The sequence below is a fragment of the Anser cygnoides genome, chromosome 14 (assembly GCF_040182565.1).
Source record: "Anser cygnoides isolate HZ-2024a breed goose chromosome 14, Taihu_goose_T2T_genome, whole genome shotgun sequence".
Lineage (NCBI taxonomy): Eukaryota > Metazoa > Chordata > Aves > Anseriformes > Anatidae > Anser > Anser cygnoides.
The window spans coordinates 9,154,265-9,170,647 of record NC_089886.1 but is presented as its reverse complement, the minus strand read 5'-3'; the positions used below and the strand labels follow the sequence as shown (position 1 = coordinate 9,170,647).

At 67.6% G+C, this 16,383-nt stretch overlaps 4 protein-coding genes across 5 annotated transcripts; 2 read left to right on the top strand and 2 right to left on the bottom strand.

Annotated features, from left to right (window-relative positions):
- The first annotated feature begins 175 nt into the window (after nt 1-175).
- CLTB (clathrin light chain B) lies at nt 176-7,006 on the top strand. Of its 2 annotated transcripts, XM_048080421.2 has the most exons (6): nt 176-679; nt 2,574-2,620; nt 3,722-3,839; nt 4,072-4,183; nt 4,571-4,624; nt 5,115-7,006. In XM_048080421.2, exons 1-6 carry the CDS (start codon nt 496-498, stop codon nt 5,284-5,286), a joined length of 687 nt encoding a protein of 228 aa, XP_047936378.1. In that variant the 5' UTR covers nt 176-495; the 3' UTR covers nt 5,287-7,006. The 2 variants fall into 2 exon arrangements, with proteins under 2 accessions (XP_047936378.1, XP_047936379.1); XM_048080422.2 differs by lacking the exon at nt 4,571-4,624 and having other exon boundaries at nt 195-679.
- A 1,295-nt stretch (nt 7,007-8,301) lies between these two features.
- HIGD2A (HIG1 hypoxia inducible domain family member 2A) lies at nt 8,302-9,522 on the bottom strand. Its single transcript, XM_066977200.1, has 2 exons — nt 9,075-9,522; nt 8,302-8,559 (listed from the first exon to the last, which is right to left on the bottom strand). Exons 1-2 carry the CDS (start codon nt 9,505-9,507, stop codon nt 8,393-8,395), a joined length of 600 nt encoding a protein of 199 aa, XP_066833301.1. The 5' UTR covers nt 9,508-9,522; the 3' UTR covers nt 8,302-8,392.
- On the top strand, nt 9,478-12,634 carry NOP16 (NOP16 nucleolar protein). Its single transcript, XM_066977201.1, has 5 exons — nt 9,478-9,612; nt 10,326-10,440; nt 10,929-10,998; nt 11,792-11,898; nt 12,179-12,634. Exons 1-5 carry the CDS (start codon nt 9,506-9,508, stop codon nt 12,320-12,322), a joined length of 543 nt encoding a protein of 180 aa, XP_066833302.1. The 5' UTR covers nt 9,478-9,505; the 3' UTR covers nt 12,323-12,634.
- Nucleotides 12,635-12,916: 282 nt separating this feature from the next.
- On the bottom strand, nt 12,917-15,771 carry ARL10 (ADP ribosylation factor like GTPase 10). Its single transcript, XM_048080463.2, has 4 exons — nt 15,408-15,771; nt 14,850-15,012; nt 14,554-14,729; nt 12,917-14,091 (listed from the first exon to the last, which is right to left on the bottom strand). The coding sequence occupies exons 1-4, from the start codon at nt 15,591-15,593 to the stop codon at nt 13,915-13,917; spliced, it is 702 nt and encodes a 233-aa protein (XP_047936420.1). The 5' UTR covers nt 15,594-15,771; the 3' UTR covers nt 12,917-13,914.
- Nucleotides 15,772-16,383: the final 612 nt, after the last annotated feature.

Genomic DNA, 16,383 nt, shown 5'->3' with positions numbered 1-16,383 from the left:
GGAGATCTCCGGAAAAACCCGAAGCCCATCCGCTGCTTTCGCGGGCTCGGCCCTTCCTGATTGGCTCGCGAAGACTTCCGAAGAGCGCCGAAAGCCGTTCGGCCGTTTCCGGAGACGGCCGCCAGAGTCCGCAGGGCGGGGCGGGCTGCGGGCTGCCCCCAAGATGGCGGCGGCGGCGCCCACACCCAAGATGGCGGCCGTCAGCCGCCCTCCGCCCCGGGGCCGCCTCCCGGCGCCGCCTCGCGCGTGAAGGGGGAACGGAGCCGCCCCGAGCCGGCGTCCGCCGGCCCCTCGAGCCCGCAGGGAAGCCGAGGCGGCTCCGCAGCGGCTCCCGGCGGCGGCAGGGAGGGAAGGAGGGAGGGAGGAGGTCCCGGCGCTGATGTCAGCGCGGCCGCCCCGCCCGCCGCCGCAGTGACAGCTCCGCCCGGGCCCGCCGGGGCCGAGCCGAAGGCAGCCGAGCCGAGCGGCGGCAGCGGGGGCGGGGGGGAGCCGGCCATGGCCGACGACTTCGGTTTTTTTTCCTCGTCCGAGGGTGCCGGCGCCGAGGAGGACCCGGCCGCCGCTTTCCTGGCGCAGCAGGAGAGCGAGATCGCGGGCATCGAGAACGACGAGGGCTTCGGGCCCGCCGACGGCGAGGCGGCCTCCGCCACCCCCGGGCAGGCGGCCCCGCAGGAGCCCGGTGAGCGCCGCCATGCCCCGGGTCCCCCGGCCGCAGGGCTCCGGGTGTGTGGGGGGGGGGCCGCGGGCACACGGCGGGGTCGGGGCCCTGGGCAGCCCCCCCCCGGAACAAGGGGGGATCCGGGGGGTTTTGGGGTTCCCCGTGGGTTTTTGCGGCACCCCCAGGGTGTGCAGGGTCAGGGCTGTGCCTGCGATGGGCAGGCAGGGGCTGTGCTTGGGCACCGGGACGTTGGGGTGCCTTCCCCTCAACCTCAGGGTGCGGGGTGAGCCCCGAGCCTGGGGTTGATGGCTGGGGGGCGGTTCCTTCTCTGTGCTGGGCCCCCTGAGTTAGACGAGGACCCCGTCTCCGTGTCTTAGTGCCCCCAGCTCGGGGCAGCGCGGGGGGGTGCATCCAGGCGGGGTGCAGCCATCCGTGGACGGACGGACGGACGGCCCTGCCGCTGGGACCGCCGACAGGATGGCTTAGGTGGCAAAACGGAAGGCGTTTCCACCGGGGGCATCGTGAGCCCAGGCCCTGCAGGTGAAAGGTGCTAATCCTGATCTCGTGCCTCCGTGCAGGGCCTTCGGTAGGCAGCAGGATCTCCGAGGTCTCCTGTCCCCACGAGCGCAAGGACGTTGCTGCCACGGCCCCCTTGCCCCTAACGCAGGCGGGCCCACGGGGCCTCCCCGTGCTGCCCCCGTTGCAGTGGTTCCTCCTTTCCGCCCACAGGGACCTGCGGAGTCACAGCTGGCCCAGAGAGGTGCTGACAGCCCCGGTGGTAAATGCAGTCAGACAGGCTGGAGCTGGGTGTAGCCGGAGCTGCAGGGCGAGCACCGTGGGGACCGTGCTTGCTCGAGCTGCTCCAGAGCCGCGCTGCGTCTCCCTGTGCCTGCGGCCAGCCCAGGTCCTGTGGTCGAGCCTGGTCATCGCCGGGGAGAGCTCAGGGCCCGGAGAGTGCTTTTTTCAAAGCCTCTTTGCCCAGCAGCAGGGAGCTGAGCACCCTGGGGCTCGCCTTGCGGTGCCGGTGTGCAGCTCGTGGGGCCGTACCTGAGCCGTGGGTGTCCGCGGTACCTCATCCCCGGCCCTAACCCTGCAGCTCGCTCCCCCCGGACGGGCTCCTGAGGACCCAGGCATGCCCGCCTGCCCTCCTCCCTGCGGGCAGAGCGCGCTGCGGTGTCGCTGTGGGCTCTGTCCCCGCAGCGCTGCCTTCTGTCGCAGGCACGGAGCAGCCCTGCCTCTGCTGGGTGCTCGGCCGGCAGCTCCTGGCTCACCCGTGTGTGTGTGTGGCAGCCTGTGCCTGTTGCAGAGCTGGGGGCGGTCAGGTTGTCTGCGTGCAGGCAGAGCACTGCCTCCCGCCCTGCGCCTGGGACAGTTTCCCTAATCTTCAGATAAGAGTAAAAAAAAAAAAAGGAGTGAAAATGCCATAAAGGCATAAAACGCCCAGAAAGGCTTGTTTTGGGAGAGAGGTGGTGGCTGAATCCCTCCAAGGACAGGAGACCAGAGATCCTGGCCCAGCCCCCTCCTTGAGGGTGGCAGGAGACCCCCACATATTCCCTACAGCAGCAGCTCGGGGAGGATTTGGTGGGTTAGGGGCTCTGACAGCAATGCAGGCAGTGCAGCACGCTGCCTCCTTCCCCTCGCTGTCCCGGGCAGGCTCTGGACCCTGACACCTTGCTAGCCCTAACGTAAGCTCCAGCACGTGGCCCTGCTGGTGTCCATCGCTCAGGCCAGCGTGGGGTCTTCAGCTGGTGGCCCACACGTGTGGGGCTGTGGCGATGGGTGTGCTGGGCTGGACGCAGCACGGCTGTATCCTCCAGGAGCTGGTCTGTTACCGCTTCGTGAGCAGCAGCCCTTCTGGGATCGCCTGCAGCTGCCGTAGTTGTGTTCATCTTTCTCTTCCTTTTTTTTCTTCTAGCTGGTTTCCAGAACGGGGGAGCCACTGTCAACGGAGATGTTTTCCAGGTGAGATCCCAGCCCCTTGCTCTGGCCCCGTGGTGCTAAGGGGGATTACGTGGGCGGGGGGACAGCGCTCTGCTGCTCGGCCCCTGGGATGGCTTGTGCTCGCCGGCCCCAGAACAGCTGTGGTGCTGCTGGATTTCTGCGTCCGTCTCATGATGGGTTCCTGGCTGCTCTGTTCTCACCCCTGCTTGAAAGAGAAGATCTGGTTCCACTGCCACAGCCCGAGGCTTGGAGGCTTTGAGACCGGCTGACCCATGCTGGTCCTCTTCTGGCTGTGTCCGGTCCTGCCCCAAACCTGTTTGCAGGTGGCCTGTGCTCTGAAGGAGTGCTTGAGCCCTAGGAGAAGATGGCACGTCCTCCATTCCCCTCCCAAGCCCCTGTTTCTCCATCTCCTGGAAGCCCCTGGGGTGTTCTGGAGCATCTCCTGGCAGAGCTCAGATCCAGCACAGGGCTGCCGTGGGGCACTCACTGTGCCGGTGCGTAGCTGTGGCCTGGCTACGGAGCCCAGCAGCATCTCATCTCCCATCAAACCCTCCTTCCCCGTGGCCAGGAGGGGTTCAGGGCACCGCCTGCCTGGGTCTCAGCTCCCCGGGGAGCCTGAAGGCAGGCCGTGCAGGCTGCAGGAGCTGTGCCAGCCCCCGACAAACCCTTCGTTCACCCCGCTTGGTGCCCAGCAGCACGGCACGGGCATCGCCTGTGCCTAATCCTAATCGTATCAGAGACGGGACGGACTTAATTAGATCGGGGATCTCAGAGGAGAGCCCTAATCCCATGGCTGAGCCGCGTCAGGCTGGGTGTCCCGGCCAGCGGGAGGCTTTAGGAGAGGTGCAGAGCGCGGTGCTGGGCCCGGAGCTGCTCCTGCCTGCAGAGCGGGGCCTCCCCGGGGCCTGGGCTCCTTCTGTCCTTTGCGGCCGAGCCTGTGACGAGCCCGTAAACGTCACTCATCCCGGGGACAGAGCTGGGACAGCAGCGTGAGCAGTGCTGTGGGGCACCCACACTAGCCCGACCCATGGTGGCTTAGCGCCGGGGGCGAGGAGCCCAGCCCCGTGCTGCCAGCCGCCCGGGGGGAGCTGCCGCTGAAGGTGGGCTGCTTGCGTCCCGCAGGAGTCCAACGGCCCCACGGACGCCTATGCGGCCATAGCCAAGGCCGACCGGCTGACCCAGGAGCCCGAGAGCATCCGCAAGTGGAGGGAGGAGCAGAAGAAGCGCCTGGAGGAGCTGGGTGAGAGCCGAGCCCCGCGTGGCCGCGCTGGTGGCACTGCGAGATGTGGCGCCTGGGTTCCTCGGGGCCCTTTGCCCGCTGGTGACCCTGCTGCACCCGAGAGGTGCCTCGTGCCAAAAATCGGCCCTCCTTGGGGGCGGCGATGCCTTTCCGTGGGTGCGTTAGGGGGGAGTGGGGACAGGCTGGGGGGCTGCCGGCCTGTCTGATGGGAGCTGTCGCACCCCGGCCCTAGATGCGGCCTCGAAGGTGACCGAGCAGGAGTGGCGCGAGAAGGCCAAGAAGGACCTGGAGGAGTGGAACCTGCGTCAGAACGAGCAGATGGAGAAGAACCGGGCAAACAACAGGTACGCGGAGGGGCTGGGGGCTGAGGCAGGGCTCAGTGGGAGCGGCTGTGCAGCCAGATCTGCCCTCCCGGGGGGCCGGGGGGGCTCTGTCACCGCAGCGGGGCTCAGCCCCGCAGAACCAGCACTTCCCCCTGCCCGGGGAGAGGCCCGAGCACGCCGAGCAGCTCTGGTGGCCACAGCAGGATCTCGGGGTCTCCCGTCCACGTGTGGGCCTCGCTTCGGGTCAGGGCTGGGACGCGGCGCAGCCCTGCGGGTGCCGGCAGGTTTTTCTGGAGCCGTGGGCGACGCTGCGCGGGAGGACGCTAACCCCCCTCTCTGTTTCTCTCTTTCTAACCCTTTGCCTGCCTGTCTGCTCCGCGCTCTCTCTCTGTCTGCGCCTCGGGGTAGGATCGCTGACAAAGCCTTTTACCAGCAGCCGGACGCCGATGTCATCGGCTATGTGTACGTGCCTCCCGCAGGGGCTGGGCGCCTGGCTTCTGCGACTACGGCCCCAGCGCTGTGGTTGCCCAGTCAGGGGAAGGGGGCTGGGGGGGGTGTCGGGCTCTGGCGAGGTCCCAGAGGGAGGATGCTGCAGCTCGGCAGCACCAAATGCTGGAGGCTTAGGAGGAGGAAAGCGGAGCTCTGGGAATCACCCCCGCAGGGGCTGGCCGAGGAGGCGAAGCTGTGGGGTTCGGGGCCTTCTGGGGACAGCCCCAAGGGTGGAGAAGTGTCGGGAGCGGGCGGGCAGCCCGGTGTCCTTGGATGGACGATGTCTTGGTGAGCACAGCCGGCAGCGGCCTTGAGCACCTCGGGTCTCCGGATCCTGGAGGGTGCTGAGCTCGTCGGCTTGGAGCGGTGGGGCAGGAACCGGGGACGTGACGGGTTCCCGGGGGGAGGGGAGGGTCTCCTTGGAAGGGGCTTTGTCGCTGACAACCCCTCAACGTCTCCGCAGGGCCTCGGAGGAAGCGTTCCTGAAGGAGTCCAAGGAGGAAACCCCGGGCTCCGAGTGGGAGAAGGTGGCCCAGCTCTGCGACTTCAACCCCAAGAGCAGCAAGCAGAGCAAGGACGTCTCGCGGATGCGCTCGGTGCTCATCTCCCTCAAACAGACGCCCCTGTCCCGCTAGCTGCCACCTGGCGCAGCCGGGGCACGGCCAGGCCCGGGGGGGGGGGGTTCGTGGGGGCGGCCCACGAGGGGCCCCTGCCCTACCCGCACCTCGGCCGCGCTCTCCAGTCAGCGGTTGTAACTCTCCCCATGGTTTCCCTTTGGCTTAAAGGCGCGTCGGTCTCTTTTTACACATATTTATTACTGTGGCATTTCCCCGGGAAGCGGCGCTGGGCGGCGGAGCTGAGTTAGCAAGGGGATCCCCCCCGCCCCGAGCCTGAGCTGCGCTCGGGGGCCTGGCTGTGTGAGAGGGGGAACACCCCCTCGGTGCTCCCCACCTCACCCGGGGCCGTGCCTGGAGCAAACCTGCCTGCCTCAGAGCTCCCGGAGGGGCCCTGGCTCCCCGCCGCCCTCCTGCAGGGTGTAGGGCAGGGCCGAGGGGCTGGGGGCGCAGCCCAGACCCTGCTCGGCACCACGAGATCCTGTGGGGAGCCCCGGTGACGCCGCAGGGCTAGTGGGAACTGAGGAGTGGGCGTGCGGGCACCCCAAAAATTGGCAGTTGGGGTGTCCATGTCCTGTCCCGCGGGGCTCTTAGTGCCAGGCAGCCCTGCGGCGCGAGGTGCTGGGAAGGGGGCACGGGACAGGAGCGCAGGGTGCTCCCTGTGCCTCTCCCGGCGCCCCCGACTGTTGGGGTGCCAGGCTTTGGGGGCCCTTGGCTCTGCTCCGCTCCTCCCCCTGCCTGGAGGAGGGCAGCTGCAGGCCGTGTGGCCGCAGGGAAGCGGGTAGCGAGGTCTGGCTGCTGTGGGGCAGGGCGAGCCTCCAGCTCCCCACCCCAGGGGCCCAGAGCAGGACCAGGCCGAGTTCTGGTGCCGAGGCTTGTGCAGAGAACAACGTGCACGTGTCTGCAGCTGGACCGCCGCCCCCTGCCTTCTCTCCGGCCCAGTTCCCGCTGGATTCGCGCCCCAAAGGCAGCGCGGCAGGATGCTGGGCCTGCTCCCCGCCCCTTAGGGCCGCTGTCCGGCCCGCCGCCTGCTCTCTCCCCTTGCTGCAGGACTGGCAGCGCCCCTCGGGCTGGGCCGGCAGCTCTGCTCCTGCTGGGAAGGGTCTGCAGCAGCCGGCTGGGGAGAACACGGAGCAAAGCGCGTCGGTCATCTGGCAGAGCCTCGCTGCGGAGCCCTGCTCCAGTGCAGCGCGCAGAGCCCTGCCCCGCAGCCGCAGACCCAGGAGGTTGCCTGCCCTCCCGCTGCAGCCCTTTGGGGGATGACCTGGCACCCCTAGCCCCGGGCTCGGCGGTGGCCCTGGGGCTGCCTGGCTGCCCCGCGGCACCCCGCTATTGGCCTTGGCAGCGGGGCGGGAAGGGGAATGGGTGCGTAGGAAGGAACTCGGTGCTTTGTGCTGCGACTGGGCCCCTTTCCCGCAGGGCCGCTCCCTCCTGCCCCGCTCCCCAGGGTGTGTCGGCAGCTCTGCTGCGGGGCGGGACGGATGCAGGTGCGGGATGCCCAGGGCCGGCTGCCCGCGGCCGCCTTTCCCTGCAGAGCAGCTGAATCGCCTCTGGCTGCCTCCCAGGGACCGGGAGCCCCCTGCGCTCTGGCCCCGCGGCCCTGGCTGCTGCATCCCCTGTGCTGGGCAGGGGCTTCCAGCCCTCGGGGAGCAGTGCCCACAGCTCTTCTCCGTCCCCTCGGCTTCGGTATTATGTGCCCGTTCAAATCACCCGTTACAATAAACCGACATCTCCAAACCGATCCGACGGGGCAGCGGTGTGTCTTTATGTTCCAGCGGTGTCTTTATGTTCCAGCGGCACGCGTGTGCGCGCTTTTAGGAGAACCCACACCCGCAGAAAGGGCAGCGCCGTGGGAGAACCACATCCCGCAGGAAAAAAGGGAGCGAGGAAGGGCTGCAGGGTTTGCTCTGAGCTGGCCCATGCAGCGGCAGCAGGACAGGAGGGCGGCAGCGTGCTCTGCCCGCGGGGAGCTGGGTGTTTGTGCTGGTCCTGACGTGTCGAAAGCAGCCAGCCAAACTGCTCCCGAGCCTCCTGCAGCACCGCAGCCGTCCCGCAGCTCCCCGTCCGGCCAGGGAACGTCTGTCTTCAGGCTGCGGGGGCTGCCGAGGGATTTGGCTCGCAGATCTGCACAGTGGCTGCTTCACACACACCTGCCTGCAGCTGCCCGGGCTGGAAGTGTCAGCGAGGCAGCCAAAAGCAGAGTTCCTTCGGGGACAGGTTTAGTGAGCAGCCAACGAAGGGAGGGAGGGAGCTGCAGGGAGCAGCCTGGACGTGCTTTCAGCAGCAGGCTGAGCTGCAGGCTCGCCTGGTGCTGCGGTGGGGCTCACCCGTTTCACGCAGTTGGGCGCTGATGAAAGCTTGGCATCAAGGCAGCTGCACCGCCAGAGCCCGGGCACGGGCCCCAAAATGCGGACACCCAGGGAGCAGAGCTGGGAAACAGCCCTGCCCTGACACAGGGGAGAAAGCCTCGTCGCCTCGCTGCCCAACTTCACAGTAAAAGCAGCTGAAACACCAGCATGCCCCAGAGAGGAAAACCAGTCCCCATTCTGGGGATCCGAGTTCCCAAGCTGTTTTCACAAGGCGCTGCGTGTCCGCCTTCCACTCGCCTCACCGCGCCTGAGGCGGCAGCGCCTGCTCCCACCTCTTCCTACGCTGTTTGCTTTTCTGCGCTCTGCGAGCCACTGGCAGCCTGAGTCTGGCTGCAGCTGGCTTTATTGCTCGCTGGCTGCAACCAGGGGACGTGTTGTCCCCACACAGTTCACCCACTGACTAGGAACTCTGTCCTGCCGGGATCGAGGCACAAACAGAGCTGTTCCTTCCCACCCGAGCAGCTCATTTCTGAAACGTTTTGGGTTTTTCAGTGCAGCCTGGTTAACGCCACACCCCGGCACAGAGCACTGCCGCAGGGACAAAGGAAACCGTTTTACCAGGCTGTGGCAGCACCGGGAGGTCTGGCGGGGATGGAAAGCCTCGGTGAGACGCAGCCCGTCAGCACTCCAGGAGGATAAACGAGATAAAGAAACGCCACGGCCCCGGTTTCAGGTTAACGGCAGGTGTATTAACCGCATTTCCAACACCCCGGGGACGCGGCTCCGCCAACGCGCCGCAGCCGCCCCGCGGGAGGCTCTCAATTCCTCGCCTTCAGGGCCGTGACCACCATGCCCCCCAGGAGGGCCGCGAAGGTGAAGCCCTGGGCCAGGATCCGCGCCCGCATCAGCAGCTGCGAGCGGCGCGTGTGGCCTCGCTTGAAGCTGATGAGGCCGTAGGTCAGGACGCCGACGGTGCAGAGGCAGCCTGCGGAGGAGGACGAAAGGACAGCGTCAGCGGGGCGAGGCGGTGACGGGGGACGGGATGGAGCCCGGCTCCCCCTGCAGCCTCCCCCCACAGTCTCCCCCCTCACAGCCTTCCCCCTGCAGCCTGCCCCCCAGCTCTAACCCCAAACCCCTGCGGCCTCCCCTGCAGCCTCCTCCCCTGACCCCAAACCCCTGCGGCTTCTCCTCACGGCCTCTCCCAACCCCAACCCTTCACAGCCTCCCCTCGCAGCCTCCCCCCCGACCCCAAACCCCTGCAGCCTCCCCCAACCCCCCACAGCCTCCCCCCTGACCCTAACCCCTCACAGCCTCCCCTGCAGTCTCCCCCCAACCACAAACCCCTACAGCCCCCCCTCGCAGCCTCCCCCGACCCCCCGCAGCCTCCCCCCTTACCCGAACCCCCGCAGCCTTCCCCCGCAGCCTCCCCCGACCCCAACCCCGACCCCAAGCCCCCGCAGCCTCCCTCCTCGCAGCCCCCCCCCGCGGCCCGGCCCTCACCCAGCGGCACCAGGGGGTTCTCGCGGGTCTTGCGCAGGAACTTGTCCCCGAAGCCCTCCTCGCGGAACACGGGCAGCCCGCGGGGCTCCAGCGGCGGGGGAGGCCCGGCCGCCATGGCTGCGGTCGCGGGGACGGCCGCAAGCTTGGCCCTTCCCGCCTGCCGTAGCCGGGCGGTGAAGGTGCCCGCCTGCCGCGGGGCACGCTGGGAGTTGTAGTCCACAAATCCCGGAGCGGCTCTGCCGCGCTTTGCCGCGGGGCACGCTGGGAGTTGTAGTCCGCAAATCCCGGAGCGGCGCTGCCGCTCTCTGCCGCGGGGCGTGCTGGGAGTTGTAGTCCGCGACGGGGGGATCAGCGCGGCGGCGCCCCGCGGGCCGGACTCCGCTTCCCGCGGTGCCTTGCGGCCGGGCCCGCAGCGCGGCGTGGGGGCAGCCATGCCGAAGGCCAAGGGGAAGAACCGACGGCAGAAGTTCGCCTACGGCGTCAACCGCAAGCGGCTCTACCGCAGCGCCCGGCGCCGCGCCGCGCCCCGCATCGAGTGGTGGGCGACGGGGGGGCCGGGGGGGCCGAGGGGGGACGTGGGGGGGGGCTGAAGAGATCGGGGGTGAGGGGACGGGGGGGGCTGAGGGGGTGTGGGGGGGCGTGGGGGGGACCTGGGGGGTCGTAGAGGGGTGTTTGGGCATGGAGGGGCTGAGGGGATGGGGGTGGGGGGCTGAGGGGGCGTGGGGGACGGAGGGGGGGTTGGGGGAGGTGGGGGGGGTCGTAGAGGTGGGGGGGGGGCTGAGGGACCCTGGTGGGGGGGGGGTTGAGGGGGTGGGGGGGGCATGGGCTGGGGGTTTGGGGGGCTTTGGGGTCGTGGGGGGGATGTGAGGGGTCGTAGGGGGATGTGGGGGTGGGTGAGGGGCTGAGGAGATTGGGGGTGGGGGGATGTGGGGGGCTGAGGGGGCGTTGGGGGGCGTGGGCTGGGGGTCTGGGGGGCTTTGGGGTCGTGGGGGGGTTGGGGTTTTTGGGGAGGCATGAGCTGTGTGGGTAGGGGGCTGTGGGGGGGGACATGAGCTGGGGGGGCATGAGCTGAGTGAGCGGGAGGGATGTGGGCTAGGTGGGGAGGGGTTTGGGGGGACGTGGGTTTTGGGGGGGGGGGGGGTGCAATGCCGTGGGAGTGAGGGCCCTGGGGGTGGGTGCATCTCGGCGGGCTCCTGGGGTCACCCGTTGTGGGGGGACACCCGCGGTGAGCCGGTGCCCGTCCCCACACAGCTCGCACATCCGCCATGCGTGGGACAGCACCAAGTCCGTGGCACAGAACCTGGCCGAGATGGGCCTGGCCAAGGACCCCAACAAGGCCCTGCCCATCGCCAAGAGCGGGCTGCTGGTGAGCGCGGGCGGGACGGGGAGCGGGGGCTGCCGGGGTGGCTGCCCCCATCAACATCTGGGGCATCCCCAGGGGTAACGGGGCATGGGACGGAGCTGATGACTGGCACTCGGCCTCCCGGGACGTGCCTGAGCAGCGGGATTGGGAGCGCTGCGGGCTGGCTGCCCCGCGTAACAAAAAATGGCTCCGTGGGCACAGCGGAGCCAGCCCGGCCGGCGTTGATGGGTACAGGTGGCCTTGCAGAACGTCACGCTGGTGAAGGAGCGCTCGTTTGCTGCAGGCACTTCTCTCTGCTCAGGTGCCGGGCAGCGCTGTGCCACCTGGGCCTGCCTAGGAGCTAAGCTTAATGGTGCAAAGAAAAGGCTCTGTTTAAGCCGGGGGGGATGTCGTGGTTCGTGGTGCTGTTGAGACTTTTGGGAGCAATTTGTGGGGACGGCTGTTTTCAAAATGGCCTTTTTTTGAGTTGCCTTGTCTCTCATTCAACACAGGGAATGGAGGTGGAGAGCGATGGGCAGGAGAAAGGGAAGAAGATTGTGCGAAAGCCCTATGTCTTGAATGGTCAGTGCTGCTTCCGTCCTCCCTGGGGGCTGCCTCGCCTGCCTTAGCAGGTTTCCTGCTGAACCGTGCTGCTCTCACTGTGCTCGGGGCTCTCCCGAGGCCCTGTGAGTTGTTTTGTGTCTCAGCATTGCGTTGCAGGACTGTCCTTAGTGGCCGTCCCGTGCTGGGGCAGGGAAGGTTGTTAATTCTTGCGCAGTCCTTGCTGCAGAGGTTTTAAGGCTTGTGAGTGTGCACAGGGTGCCCCCCGGCAGCAGTCAGCCAGGGGTTCCCAGCCGGGCCAGAGCTGAGCTGGGAGCCAGAAGGGCAGCTCATCCTTCCCAGCGTGTCCTCAGTCTCGTGAATTCCCTTTCCCTCCCGTGCTGCTTTCTTATAGCACTTCTCCCTGCAGCCCCCCCAGGACTCTTGTCACTCTGAGACTCGCTGGAGTCTCACACCAGCGGGACAAGAAACTGCAGCTGCCCTGCTCTGAGTGCTTTAGTGGTGGTTTAGCAGGGGCAGCAGCAGCTCAGCTTCCTCCTCACCGTGTGAGCTGGGGAGCAGCAGCAGCACTGGCTGGGTGCCTGCAGCATGCACAGAGAGCTGCTCTCTCGTTCATTTTCCTGCCCGGTCGTGCTCGGCAGCAGTCCTGGGCAAGCACGGAGCTGTGCGGCAGGAGCCGTGCGGCAGGAGCTGCCTCCTTTCTGCAGGACTGGCAGGGCTTGATCTTGGAGGAGGCTGGCTGCTGTCCTCCGAGGCGCTGCTGGCGTTCCTCCCCCCCCGCCTGCCTTCATCGCGGTGTCTGTCCTGTGCCTAGAGATGGAATACGAGGCCAGCCTCCCGGAGAAGAAGTCAAACACGCTCTCACGAGACCTCATCGACTACGTGCGGTACATGATACAGAACCACGGGGAGAACTACAAGGTAAGCGTTGGCTGCCCTGGAGCAAGGAGCACCTGCAGCAACTCGCTCCTGGCTCTTCCGCGGGGCTGGAGTCGCCAAACGTCCCTGCTTGGCTCCTGTTCTGTAGTCAGCTGATGGCTGGGGGGAAGTGGTGCTCTGAACCTTGTCCGGATCCGCGTCTGGCTCTGGCACCGGTCACAGCCTGCGTGGGCGGGCCCCCAGGACGTGGCTGCCACGGCTGGGCTGGTTTAGTGTTTGCTCACGGGGCTGTTCCCCTGACATGCTCTCCCCTTTGTCACAGGAAATGGCTCGCGATGAGAAGAACTACTACCAGGACACTCCCAAGCAGATCAAGAGAAAGATCAACGTGTACAAGAACTTCTATCCCGAGGAGTACAAGGATTTTGTTGCATCGCTCAAGCAGGAGAAGATGGATGTGCAGTGACTGCCCCTTTTTTTTCCCCTCAGGTCTGCCTGCAAGCGCAGGCTTGGCGCTACCGTTCTATGAACTGAGAGGGCACTGCCAGACAGGTGACGGCTGCTGACAGGCTCTGCTTTCTGGGGCCAGGGCAAGCTGAGCTACGCGAAGCCTCTGGCGAAGGAGGAAGAACCTTCATTAGACAACTATAACCAGGCACAGAAGGCTCCTGGCTGCGGCTCCTGGCGTTGGGACCAAATGTGCTGTGCTGTTCCCTTTCTGAACGGGCGCCAGCGCTGCTTCTGCTTTTTTAAAATAAATTACTCTCCCATGCTGGTATGAATGTCTTGCCTGGGCTTCCATTGCTGCTCTCGCTGGGCGCACTCCTGCTTTGAGAGCTCCTGGTGCCGACGTGCAGGACAGGCACAGGGTGTGCCGTACTCTGCGGCTACGGGGCTGGGGCCGCAGGGGGTGGGCAGTGCTGGGGCCTCTGCCGCTGTCCCTGTAAGCAGCAGGGGCGTGGGTGCTCTGCGCTCTTCCCCCAGAGCGACCTCCGTGCCTCCAGCTTCAGGAGACCGGGCTGGGGGCCCCTTCCCTGCCGAGGAACGAGGGCAGAGCAGAGAGATTTGCCTCGTTTATTGACAAGAGGAAGGAGCAACCGTACAAAGGGTTTCACAGCAGAGACTGGCCGGCACGCAGTCCCTTCCCCCAGAGCGCTCCCCAGCTTCTCTCGGTTTCCCAGGGCCCAGCGCTGTGCCTGGCAGCAGCCTGCCCACCCGCAGGCAGGGCTGTCTGCGGCTCCTGAGCCCTGAGGAGGGAGAACGCGCAGCGGGGCAAATCCCTACCAAGCAGCAGCACGTCCTCGGCCCCTGGTCAGGGTGAAGGAGCAGAGCAGGGCTGCGCGGTGCCTGCTTCCACCTCTGCTCAACAGGACTTTTAAAACAGAGGTTGAGGGCGAGCTGTGCGCAGCCCCGGCTGGTTATTCCCACCGCTGTGCACCAGGCCAGCCTGGGCGGCAGGGCTGTGGCGCGGGGCTGCGTGAGCAGCACCTCAGCCTGCTTGTTGGGCAGGTGACCCCACGTAGCCTTCATCAGCACAGGAAAGCTGCGAGCAGGGGGTGGGTTCCTCCCCCTGTTTGGGGCTGCAGCAGCCACATCGGCTCCAGGGAGGCCAGGGGCATCGCAAGCTGTGCTGCCTGGGCCCCTGTTGCCATCACAGCAGGGCGAGGGACTTGCTCCTGCCCCCCGAGAGCTTCCTCGTGGCTGCCACGCTGCTCTGCGCCTCTCACCTGCCCTAGGGGAGCCTGCCGGGCAGCTAGCTCGGTAGTTGAGCCCCAATATCCTGCAGGGCTGCCGTGTAGGTGCAGGGCCCTGCCCCGTGCTGTGTTTCCCGCTCACCAGGAGGTAACGGTGCTGCTGGTGCCTCCCAATGGAGGCTTTGCCCCCCGATTTAGGGGGGCGGCTGCCCTCTCCCCGTGGCAGCGAGCCTGCTGCTCGTGTCCCCGAGGGCGGCCGCACATCAGCTCAATCCCAAACCTCGCGGGGTGCGTGCCGCACGTGCCGTGGGACCTGCTGACGAGTCCCAGCTCCCGGCACGTCCCAGCAGGAGCCTGCCCGGGCTCAGGGCTGGGACAGCAGGCTGACCAGCAGGCTCTTCACGCGGAGCACGCTGGTGGCCGTGCTCAGGCTGGCCCAGGTCGCGCTGGTGGGCAGGAGGAAGAGCTCCCGCTGGCCGCTGAGCGAGTGCAGGGCCAGCTCCTCCTGCAGCTCCTCCGTGCTCAGGGCATCGCTCTTATCCTGCGGGGGGAGAGGAGGAGGCTCGGGAGGGCTGCGTGGCCCCGAGCCCGCGGGCTGGGAGCCCCACGGCCGGCTGCCAGGCCGGTTGGTGGCTGGCAGGAACCCGTCCCGCTGGGCAGTCCTGGCAGGGATTGCTTTGCTCTTGCAGGGCAGTCGCTTGGGCGCGAGCTCACGGGAAGCGGCGGCAGGCACGCGCTTGGCTGCCTGCCTGGGCGATCTATCACCCCTTCGGGAGCTGGTACGCTGTTGCTCTCCTGAAACTTGTCAGCTGGGGCAAGAGGAGCAGCGCCCACACGAAGAATAGCAGCCGCGCCTTGTGACAGAGGCTGGGGGAGAAAGGCCCCGCAAATGCGGATTTTGCAAGAGCTGGGGGATTTGGGGCACTAAGATTTCCCTTTGGAGTCCCGGGGAGAGGCGGTTTGGCTCAAAACAGTCCCGGGGGAGCTGCTGGGGGGCACCCACCTGCTTGTTGGCCAGCACGACCAGGGGCAGCCGGGGCTCCTCCGCCAGCAGCGCGTGCAGCTCCTGGCGGGCCGTCAGCAGGCGCGACCTGTCCACAGAGTCCACCACGAAGACCAGCACGTGGGCCTCGCTCAGGTAGTGGGACCAGTACGCTCGCAGGTTCTGGCTGCCGCCGACTGTGAGGAACAGGCAGGATCAGTGCCGGCATGTTGGGGCGAGTAGGGCGGCCGCGTCCCCGTGGCCCCCTTTGGAACGCGCAGCCTCCCCAGGGACCGGCGGGGCCGGGCCAGCCTTACCCTCCAGCAGGTCCATCTCCAGCCCCTCGACGTGCAGCTGGGCAGAGTTGAAGCCCAGGGTGGGAGGGATGCGTTTCCTGGCCGTCTGGCTGCAGATGTAGTGCAGGACGCTGCTCTTCCCCGCTCCGTCCAGCCCCAGCACCAGCACCTGCTTCCACTCCACCTGGGGGGCAGCAGGATGGCGGGGGGCTGCCTCAGGGACCCGCTTGAAGCGAGGGGGCCCCCACAGCCCCTGTGCCTCCTTTCCCAGCCTGATGGAGCCATGGGGTGTCCAGACGGCTCCCTTGCTCAGCTGGAAATGCCGGGGGGATCACAGCGATTCCCCCCACACCCTACACCCCCTTCTCCAGCTGGGTGGGCCCCAAGGGTGCTTCGGACACCCCAGGACTGCGGGTGGAGGTGTCCTGGGGAGCACCCCAGGGGAACCCAGACCCCGTGCACCTTCCCCAGCCTGAGGGGCTCAGTGCTACGGGAACTCCCTGCTCCTTCCCCGTCCTTGCGGGGATCCCGGCGGGTGACCATCCCGCTCCTCGTCCCAGCGAGCGGCTCCCTCCTTACCGTGCTGCCGGCGGGGGCTCGGTCCCGCAGCTCCCGCACCTCCCGCTCCCACCAGCTGTCCCAGCTGGCGCCCAGCTCGGTGTCGCGGAAGTAGAGCTTCCAGGCGATGAAGAGGAGGGAGCCCAGCGCTACCACGGCGGCCCCCAGGGCCAAGGTCAGGTCCCGGAGAGCCCTGGGGGGAGCCATGCGGCACCGGCACCGTGCGGCAGGGCCGGGGGAGCCAGCGGTGCGGCCAGATGTGCAACCTGCCAGCCCTGCAACCTGCCAGATGTGCAACACCACGGCTGCGCCCGCCCCCAGCGTCACCGCCGAGCTTAAAGGGGACGACGGGAGCCCGATCGGAGCCCGATCGAGGGACGGATGGAGGGCTGGGAGGGCTGGGAGAGGGCCCGGTGGGTGGGTGGGTGGATGGAGGCATGGAGGGAAGGAAGAGGGAGGAGGGATGGCGGGGAGCTGAAGGGGCATGGGGAGATGGGGAGAGGGAGGGAAGGAGGGCGGGAGGCGATGGTGTGTCTGCTGCTGGAGCTGTTACGAGCCGCCCCCAGCCCCACAGTGGGTCCGGCAGCCTGGCACGCTGTGCCCACGGTGCCCGGCACTGTGCCCACTGCCCTTGGGCTGCTTTGTCCCACTAAAAGCACACAGCACGTGATGGCCCCAGGCCGGGCCCTGCTGCGGGCAGCCGTGTGGCCTCTTCCCGAGCCAGATCCCAGCCTTGGGGTGGCTGCAGCGGGGCGGCAGGAGGCCCTCAACCCCGCTGGGGGGGATGTGGACATGGCCTGAGTGGTGCTGCTGGCGGAGGTGGCACGAAGCGGGGCAGGGGATGGCGGCGGGTGCCAGGGCAGCACTCACGGCAGGACTGCAGGCAGCGAGGGCCGGGGGGGACATGAAGGGCATGGGGGACATGGGGGACATGGGGGACATGGGGGCTGTGGGGGCCATGGCGGAGCAGCCCCGTGTCTCCCGCCCCTCCCGCAGC